Consider the following 10,670-nt stretch of genomic DNA (forward strand, 5'->3'; position numbering starts at 1 on the left):
ACCCCCAGCTCGTCCTTTAATAATAGCTTTGGAATTAACAGTTAAGATTTTTCTCCATGGAAATTGAAAGAAAATTTAACGAAGAATATGACAGTGGTCAGGCGGTGTAGAAGATATAGATGATTAGACTTGTTTAGTCATTGTTGGCGATGTTGTAAAAATAACATGCCTCTTATCCTAGAAACTGCGATATGAAATGTGGTGATATTTTCATGAATGTTTATCACAATGTTCTTTGTCGGGGGCATGGTTGGCCCAGTCGTCAAAGTCGTTGCAGTTCGCCATGCGTCCCTTGGGCGCACAGGAAACATATATGATTGTGGGTTCGAATCCCGCTTCGCCTCGATTATGTTTCTAGGTTTGTCAGCACCATTTTTGTGCTTTTGGGTTTCACCAAAATGGTAAACGTCCGAGACATGCATCACCGGGAACTGTCCTCCGAAATTAAGCTGACACGCCATGATATAACTAGAATACTGTTCAGAGCGACGTTAAACCAAACTTTTTGACCTATAATGAATAGCATCTACTACACATCTACACTCTCGTTTCTTAACAGCTGGCAATTCCACTACGCATATCATTCAGCTCGCTTAAATGTACCTGGTATGTAATATGGTCTCCGTACTTATTTCATTGTGGAACATATTAATGTATATTGTATGTACAGACTTAATACATCACCTTCGTTACGACATTGATATATTCAGGTCGGACTCTGCCGGTGCCGGTGGCGTGCGAGGTGTGCGGCGACAAGAGCTACGGCAAACACTACGGCGTCTACTGCTGCGACGGCTGCAGCTGCTTCTTCAAGAGGAGCATCAGGAAGAGGATCTCCTACACCTGCATAGGTCAGTTTATACCTGCGTAGGTCAGTTTATACCTGCGTAGGTCAGTTTATACCTGCATAAGTCAGTTATACCTGTGTAGGTCAGTGTATACTCGTTTAGGTCAGTTGATACTTGTGTGGGTCAGTTTATACCTACATAGGTCAGTTGATACTTGTGTAGATCGGTTGATACTTGTTTTTGTTCAGTTTATACTTGTTTAGGTCGGTTGATACTTGTGTGGGTCAGTTGATACTTGTTTAGGTCGGTTGATACTTGTATGGGTCAGTTGATACTTGTTTAGGTCAGTTGATATTTGTGAAGGTCAGTTTATACCTGCATAGGTCAGTTTATTCCTGTTTAGGTCATTTGATACTTGTGGAGGTCAGTTTATACCTGCATAGGTCAGGTTATACGTGTTTGGGTCTGTTTATACTTGTGTTTGTCGGCTTAAGCTTGTTTAGGTTAGTGTTTACTGGTGAAATAAAAGCGACAAAACCCTCAGATTCTCTGCTGAAATCAGAGTCCATTGTACGATTCCAACTCTATCAATGAATCACTAATAATTATGATACAAGGTGTTTGAGACAAGGCGTGCCTATCCCGCCCCAACGTCGGCATCATTCCCAAAGGCATGCAAAAGCATGTCAACTGTTTAAATAAGTCGAAATATGAACTTGCATCAGATATAATTTTAATCAGTTTATACAGTAGGTTAGTTTATACTTGCATAGCTATATGGAATAATATATACTTATGAAGGTAAGTTCATATTTCAAAAGTCAGTATATATATTCATTTTCCAGTAAATGTGTTGGTTCGTCAGTACATATGGTTACGAAACTCGTCTAAGAATTCATGTATTACCCTCGCTCTCGCTCGAGAAATGCAAGAGTTCTGACGGTCGTTTCGTAAAATCAGTATCAAACACAGGCTCGCATCATAATCTCTATGTATTGGCAAGTTATTTAGTGTATACATGTAAACATGAATATATCTCCTAACGCGGAGCCTTACGTGTACAGGGGAAACTATCCTCAAACCAGTCGAACTCGTCATAAAGCCACATTCATAACCTTTTGTTCCATGAGCAATATTCAGTATCCATAAACGTTGAACTATTGCCCTCTGTGTATGTGTGGTCATGTGTGCTGACAGCTCGTGATTCTGCCCACAGGTAAAGGCGGCTGTGTGATCGACAAGGCACGGCGGAACTGGTGCCCATACTGCCGCCTACAGAAATGCTTTGCCGTCAACATGAATAAGAATGGTGAGTCCTATCGTCACATCCTTTACGTTCCGTGTCCTTCTCGGAGTTGTGTTCGCTCCTATTGTCACACCCTTTACGCCTTGTGCCCTGTCAGGGTTGTCTTCAGTCCTAGAGTCACATCCTTTACGCCTTGTGCCCTGTCAGGGTTGTCTTCAGCCCTAGAGTCACATCCTTTACGCCTTGTGCCCTGTCAGGGTTGTCTTCAGCCCTAGAGTCACATCCTTTACGCCTTGTGGCCTGTCAGGGTTGTCTTCAGTCCTAGAGTCACATCCTTTACGCCTTGTGCCCTGTCAGGGTTGTCTTCAGTCCTAGAGTCACATCCTTTACGCCTTGTGCCCTGTCAGGGTTGTCTTCAGTCCTAGAGTCACATCCTTTACGTCCTGTAAGTCTTGTGTCCCTCTCGGGGGTTGGGAATCTGGTCAGTTCTAGAGTCACATCCTTTACGCCCTGTGTCCCTCTCATGGTGGTTATCAGTTCCGGAGTCACATCCTTTACGCCCTGTGTACATGATCAGGGTGTGGTCAGTCCTAGAGTCACATCCTTTACGCCCTGTGTACATGATCAGGGTGTGGTCAGGCCTAGCGTCACATCCTTTACGTCTTTTGTACATGATCAGGGTGTGGTCAGGCCTAGCGTCACATCCTTTACGCCCTGTGTACATGATCAGGGTGTGGTCAGTCCTCGAGTCACATCCTTTACGCCCTGTGTACATGATCAGGGTGAGCACTGTGTTGCTTTGTAAATGTTGGTAAAGGGGGGGGGGGGGGGTTAATTGCTATGTATTGTTCTATAATTGTTTTGTATGTGCAAAATGCCGATCAATATTATTAGCAAGTTACAAATAAAACTGATATAGTGGCGTGTAACATTACTGGAATGTTCAATTAGTACTCCACACTGTTAGCGGGACTACATACTGTCCTTGCAATGATATCGACGGGTAAGCGATTGAGGCGTCTGGTTCTTTTCCTGGCGCGGTGCATAGTATGTGTGTAGACTTTATGGTCAAATGCACGGAGCGGACTAGCAGTCCGGGGTGATGGCATTGGCGTTGACTTCTGTATTATAATCACTTGAAAGTGTTGAAATCGATTTGTGCTGAGCTTGGGATTGGTTTGTACGGGATGTGATTTGTAACATGCTCTCGTGCGCATAGCAGATTAGACAACAGAGTGGATTACACAGAGGATGAAAACTATATTATTATTACTTAAAAGTGTTGAATTTGGTTTGTGCTGAGCTGTCGGTTTAATTGTATGGTATACATTGTCATACTGTGAAATCTCCGCGGAAACGCGGAAAATCGCGTTTTTTAAAACAGTAGTCCTCGGAAAAATCATCTTCCGCGTAAAAATATAATCAAAGATTTTTAAAAAGTACTCCGACAAATATTGTGTTTCCGGACAAACATCGCGGATTGTCTTGTTTTCGATCAGATCTTTCAGCATCAAACATGCATTTATTATTGTTCATAACACAATACTATTATCGTCGGACCTTAAGTTTCCGTACATCATACGTTTTCTATCACGAATACTTGCACTATAACGAGGGGTGTGGCGTCACACAGAAATTGTAAATACTCCGATGATGGCTTGCTTTTATGATAAAGTTATCTTTTATAAGTGAATGAGATGTTTTACAGTTGTTCATGTGAAAAAACTATGAATGTTTATTCAGCGTCCGAAAACCCATAACTAGGGGATATATGTTGTATTAATGTCTTATGTTTTACAAAAGGTAAGTAGGTACAAGGTAAGCTTTTCTCAATATGCTTTAACATGGGAAAGGGTCAGACATTGCAAGTTTGTAGCAGTATTGCTCCCAGACCTGGCAGGTAGCCGGTTGCGCTGAATCTATTCCCGATTTTTTAAAAGTACTGATTTAACTTCGAAATGTTACTGCATCCGCCATCTTTGTTCATTGGACTTATTGACTTTTGCCACTGACATATTACATTTGTTGGTATGAATATTGTCCAAAGGGCACGAATTTGCTTAAAATGCAATCAAACGTTTAAAAGAATTCTGGGGGCTCAGCCTCATATCGTTTGCAAAGTCAACAAACTACGACTGTAAATGAACTGTACAACAGACGCAAGAAAATTGATAAAAATGTTACAAATACAAATTATTAACAAATGGAATATGAATACTAAAACCTGTTATTTTAGGACAAGAAATTGACACATTGACGTATTCAGATTTAATGGATATTTTCTTTACTTATGTAAATGCAAATTGTTTTGTGTTTCTTCATCTACAATTCCACAAGGCACAAAACTTGCGTAAATTTAAAACAAATATTCAGTCAATGAGATACCCTGGTTATTGCGCAAAGAAGAATCCAGAACCAATGAAAGTGAACAGCATGCATGACCCGATGTTATACAAAGCAATCATATAACATATCGCAACTCATGGTTGTTAACAATCAGGCCGTCAACATGACGGTATCAGTGGGCACATCGTAGTTTTTTATGTTAAAAAATGATAACTTCATACTTATACTCATACTAAATGAACTCTTATTTTTGCACAGTAATTGAGTTCATGCTTTCATTGGCTACTTCAAGATATTAAATGAGATATATTGTGTATGATTAAAATAGATGAGGGAACAACAGTATCGCTCATTTCATACATAGAATACTAAATGATCCCCCGTGCCGTGCCGTGCCATTTCTAGGAAACGAGTGAACAGTTTGGTTTGGTTTGGTTTCGCTAGGTTCATAAAACATGGTATTACAAATAGGCTCGTTTCGTATTTTATTAATCGCCTCTTTTATGCAAACACAATTTTCGAAAACGAACGAAGAATTCCATGCTTGTTTGTCTGCGTGAGTGAAGATAATATATTTAATGTTTACTAACTAAGATATTAATTTATCGTCCAACCAGAATTCACAAATTACATATGTTAGCAGTTTAGGAAGTCATACACAGCATGTTGAAAATGAACAGAATGAAGAAGAATAGTTTATTTATGTGTCACTATTTAAGCACCCAACCATTTTGGCTTACGAGACATGGTAAAATATGGTGGCCCAGTCGTTTAAGGCGCCGCGATTCGCTGTAAAGAGTTGCGTCCCTTGGTCACGCCAGAAACCGCTCGTGGGTTTCACCGAAGTTGTAAACGTCTAAGACCTGCATCACTTCGGGCTCTCCTCCCACATTAAGCTGACACGCCGTGATATAAATGGAATACTGTTAAAAAGCGGCGTTAAACTTCACTCACTCATTTTATAAATAGCACAGTTGATAGCATATGAACACATTTTTTTAACAAATTTACAAACCAGTATCTCCAACAATTCGCTTCATGCCAATACTGTCAATTACTGGTCAAATCAAAATTCCGTTACAGCGGTCCAGGAGGAACGAGGGCCAAGAAAGAACAAAGGCTGTCGAAAGAATCCAACTTCTACCCCATCTCGCCGCACGGTTGCTATAGTAACGTCTACGTCATCATATATGCACCAAGGGGAACCACTCGACGCCAAATCGTTGCTAGGCGGCAACGTTCAACGTCTCGCGTGGAGCTCGTACTTCAGTGCTTTTAAACCCGTTGTACCACGTGGTTCGATTCCAACATGGCCGACACCCTATGCGATTCCCTATTGGATGTCGGGGGCGGCTGAGGGGTCAGAGGTCATGAAGCGAATTGAAGGTGAGAGCGGTAATGCAGCCTGATGTGTACGATATACGTAATTCCCGGAAGCCAAATGAACGGTAAAGCACTTGTACATACGCCCTGTATACCTATATTCAGTGAAGGAACATACGTTCTGATTGTGTGAGTGAGTGGAGTTGAGTTTAACGCCGCTGTATACAGTATTTCAGTTGTATCATGGCGCCTCTGATTAGTGAGTGAATAGCCGGCGGCAATGCAGGCTTCAGACGTTTGGTAAAACCCACGAGCAAGGATAAACAAGCCACTATCAGAGGGAGTCTAGAATTAGAAACAAGACAAGAATTGAGGCAGGATGGTAGACATCACTTGCTGGGAATATCAACAGGACGAGCCTTATCTTTAATGCTGCTTCACAGTCTTCTAAAACTCAAATCTTTTACTCCGATACGTTGCCTGTCTGTGTGAAGAATGGAGCATTCGTGACCAACTCGTGTTATTACGGGACAAGCCGAATAGCGACTCGTGCCCCTCTCATGGCCATTTTTGCGACCGGGTTCCGTCTTAGCGCAAACGGGCATACCTAAAACAATTGTCAACTCGTTGCGTAATGGTTCATGTATCTCATGTATCTCTCCCCATATATTATATATATTTCAGATGCAATTTAAAGCACATCGGGACATGCGAAATGAAACAGTATGATTGAACACATTTAACTGTGTCTTGGGTATATTCTTAGATGCAAGACATATGTAAAATCAAAAATTATTTTTGAGGTCGCTCAGGGTTTACAGATGCAAGTTTTTACGGAGGTGTCCTCCATTCTTCATTCGTCACCACTCGCCCCTTTCCGTAACCTGCAAGAAGACTCGTCCCCCTATCGATGAATGTTATGTGCGAAAATACGACAAACCAATCAGAATGCGCGTATGATTTCAAGTTCTTCTGAAATATATATAATATATGGGGAGAGATATATAATACGAGTTGGTCACGAATGAGAAATTGAACATGCTTATCTGAATGCAATCGTCCTGAGGATTTAGAATCCGAGACGCTGCCTGATCGATAACAAAGTTTCTTCAGCAACCCACCTGGCTCGTTGACTTGATCGATGCATGTTATCCAATCCCAATTGCGTAGATCGATGCTCATGATGTCAATCACTGGGTTGTCTGGTCCAGACTCGTTTATTCACAGACTACCATCATACAGCTTGAATATTGTTGACTCGTGAAACAGCATTTACACACTTACTCTGTAGAATTATATATCAACTTATTGTGTTGGCTCTCAGAGCTTACGACCCGTGAAGATCCGGGGTAGAATAGGTCTCCAGCAACCCATGCTTGCCGTAAAAGAGGACTATGCTTGTCGTAAAAGGCGACTAACGGGATCGGGTGGTCAGGCTCGCTGATTTGCTTGATGCATGTCATCGTATCCCAAATGCGTGGATAGATGCTCATGATGTCAATCACTGGATTGTCTGATCCAGACTCGATTACTTACAGACCGCCGTCATACAGATGAATTTGTTCTGAGTGTGGCGTTAAACAACAAACAAACAAACACAGAGGGGTGTTGTATCGGAGATATTTTATTTTAATGAGACTGTTTTGACATGCGTAACGTAGGGGTGAAGCCCAGACCGGATATGTTCACCAGTTCGGAGAAACATGACACAGAATATTTGCTGCAGACAGACCAAGGATGAAAATCCCGATCCTGACAGACAAAATCGTGTAAAAATGAGTGGGTTCACTTCGAATCACATGTCACGTGGAGTAAATAATGACATGAGAGTGAATGAGTATGATTTTACGCCGCTTCTCTCACAATTATAGTCAAATCACGACATGAACATCAGGAATGGGCTTCTCATTTTGTACCCATTTGACAACACGAACCCTGTTTTCAGGCCATCTTCCCGATGAAAGGATGTTAACTGACTATAAAAGTCCAGTTTCCACCCTTGCCGAACTAGACGGGAATTCCGGAGTTACATTTTGGCTGGAATAACGAGTCTATGCATATTTAAATCCAAATCGCGTGACGAACCGGACATCCAGTTCGTAAACGACATGCATTTCAGCGTGCAGATTTCGGTCGTCTGCAGGATTTGCAAAGCATGTGTACCGTCAACTGCGCTTCGACAGATATTTTTGCAAATCTTTTCATGTTTCCATCAAGGTGTTCAGGTGATTTTAAGCACTTCGCAGGGTAAGACCCGTATTTTTAACAATACGCATATTTGTTATGATCAGATCGTCTTGACTGGGCGCCGCCCTTTTGTTTGAAGCAAATGCAAGTGATATGAGAGATTAAATCTGATTGGTCAATAAATAGGACATTGAAGGGACATAACTCGCAATAGACACTGGTGGCGCTACGATTAGAAATTCCAGCCTAGTTCGGGAAGATTGGAAACTGGACTTTAACGGTCAGTTAACGCCTTTGCCTCGGGAAGATGTTTTCAGGCCTGACGAGACAACACCGTTCCCTCCCTACCATCTCCATTATTTTATCCAATAACGTTGACACGGGTCATAAAGTCTGTATAACACTTGGAAATGCTTTGTTACGAATGCATTAACCGATGAAGATGATCTGGGATAGAATATGTCTTCAGCAACCCATCCTTGCTGTAAAAGGCACTTAACGGGATCGAGTGGTCAGGCTCGCTGACTTGGTTGATGCATGTCATCGATCGATGCTTAGGATAGCAATTACTGGATTTTCTGGACTCCATTATTTACAGACCGCAGCCATATAGCTGGAGTATTGTGTGCGGCGTTAAACAACAAACAAACAAACCATTGCATTAAATATGCCATCAGTCTAACAAATTGTGAACACCTCTTCCCCAGGCTCCAACATCATGAGCGATCCCAACAGCCTGCTGTATTCCACGGCGCAACAAATTCTAGCCACGGCACTCCGCCGGACGCATTACAACCACATTTTCAAATCGCTACATCCGCACGACCAACTAGTTCTGCTGGAGAGCAAGTGGAGCGAGGTGTTCCTGTTTGCGGCGGCGTATTGGCCTATAGATATCTCCAGACTGGCCAGGAAGAACGCAGGCAAAGATGTAAGTACCAGTCTATTGTTATTTACTAACAGATAACATTGATCAGGGACGGTCAAAGGGGAAGTAATATTTAGTAAATCGCACTGAATGAAATGTGCTTTCCTTCACACAAGCCAGTTCACGAAGTCATTTTTTTCATTTGAAACATCAGGTTGCGCCTTTGTTTCCAAAATAAACTCAACGCCATTAAATCTTCAGGTATTCTATCTCTACTTTGAAAACACACAACAGTGGAGTCTGTCTAAACCGGATTTTCATGGAACTAAATCTTAGACAGAGGTGCGGATTAGTGAGATTATAGCTACAGGTTACGAAACAGGGAAAAACAGATAAGGTTGAAAACAATATTACCATTAATCGTAATAAATTCAGAACCATAATAATGGTTGATATTGACAGAACTCCGGATTAGCCAGAGTCTGGTTTTGACAGATTCCACTGTATGTATATCTCCTACTTCTGTCGGGACAAAAAATCTGCAATTACCCGTAGCTGGCAAGCTATTCTTTAACCGCTTCACGACGATATGCTATTCCACGCTAATCGCAAAAGGTGTGTCACCTTGCATCAGTTACTGCAGCTCTCCTCAACTGCTTCTCCGAGTTGTTTTATTTTTTATCAACGATTTCCAATAACTTTCCGTTTTTATTTACTTTTGACCCTCCCAATGTATCTGCCCAAGGATTAGCTCGCCTTCACTTGACATTGTTATATTCCAGAGTGACAGGGATGATGACCTTGCCAGCGTTCAGAAGGTCATCACCACGTGCCAGACGCTTCATGCAGACTCTACAGAGTTACCGTTCCTGGAAACAATTGTTCTTCTCCGGCAAGGTAAGCGCATTTCAAAATTTTAACACATGATGACATTTAACTTTCAATTCAAGATTTAAATTGAAAAGTTTAAAATGTAATATCCATTGAACGCGATACATTATATAGTCATTCTTGTTATTTCAAAGCATTTGAAATCGTTTCCGGATAGCGTCTGACGCAATGTGTTATCCTCGATCTCTACCATGGCATATAAGTTATCCTTACATGGCACTGAAGGAGGATCTAATTTGATTGGTTAATTTTACTTTCATTTGAAACGGAACGCGTTATCGCATTTAAATATTTTTTCATGTAGCGTGTAACGTATAAATATTGATAATCACGTTTTCTTTCAATGTTTGTTTCTGTTTATAGACCAGTCAGAGCGTCTGTTTGAACCAACCAAAGTAGAGACTCTCCAGGATCAAGCACAGCTCGCACTTGCACACTACGTCACACAAGCTCATCAGCATAATCCCGCGAGATTTGGAAAGATGCTCCTCACACTTCCTGTCTTACGCACTGTGGCAGCTGAAATGACAGAGAAACGCTTCTTTGGCGATATTTCCACCACTGTGAGACAATTGATAAGATCGTACTATTTGTAGTGCGGACAACCTATGGTATAACACACGGGATCAGGGACAGCCAATGACCAAGAATATATACTCTCACGTTACGACTCTCAGTGATATATAGTTGCAGAGATACCAACCTAAAAGGAAGCTTATATGACGGCGGTCTGTAAATAATCGAGTCTGGATCAGACAATCCAGTGCTTGACATCATCAGCATATATCTACGCAATTGGGATACGATGACATGCATCAACCAAGTCAGCCAGCCTGACCACCCAATTGGTCGCCTCTTACGACAAGCATAGTCGCCTATTACAAGAATGGGTTGCTGAATACCTATTCTACCCCGGATCTCCATGGGTCGAAGCTTTGGAGTACTTAGTTGGTTAAAAAGGCGTAATCTGATTTGAAAAAAAGTAATTCCAATTTCACCAACATGCAGGTTTTCGCTTCGA

The 10,670-nt window shown here is 41.7% G+C and overlaps 1 protein-coding gene across 1 annotated transcript; it reads left to right on the forward strand.

Annotated features, from left to right (window-relative positions):
* Positions 1-228: 228 nt before the first annotated feature.
* On the forward strand, positions 229-10,292 carry LOC139448655 (COUP transcription factor 2-like). The gene is made up of 7 exons (XM_071230214.1): positions 229-319; positions 711-851; positions 2,005-2,097; positions 5,464-5,766; positions 8,598-8,821; positions 9,541-9,655; positions 10,013-10,292. Exons 1-7 carry the CDS (start codon positions 229-231, stop codon positions 10,243-10,245), a joined length of 1,200 nt encoding a protein of 399 aa, XP_071086315.1. The 3' UTR covers positions 10,246-10,292.
* The last annotated feature ends 378 nt before the right edge of the window (positions 10,293-10,670 follow it).

This window comes from Haliotis cracherodii, unplaced genomic scaffold (assembly GCF_022045235.1).
Source record: "Haliotis cracherodii isolate W230 unplaced genomic scaffold, xgHalCrac1.p SCAF_7, whole genome shotgun sequence".
Lineage (NCBI taxonomy): Eukaryota > Metazoa > Mollusca > Gastropoda > Lepetellida > Haliotidae > Haliotis > Haliotis cracherodii.

Bases quoted from the DNA above. Each gene is read 5' to 3' on its own strand.
- LOC139448655 (XM_071230214.1), top strand. From the start codon at position 229: ATGTTCTTTGTCGGGGGCATGGTTGGCCCAGTCGTCAAAGTCGTTGCA. The intron at 320-710 runs GTGGGTTCGAAT...TGATATATTCAG, and splicing joins CACAGGAAACATATATGATT to GTCGGACTCTGCCGGTGCCG. The intron at 852-2,004 runs GTCAGTTTATAC...TTCTGCCCACAG, and splicing joins GATCTCCTACACCTGCATAG to GTAAAGGCGGCTGTGTGATC.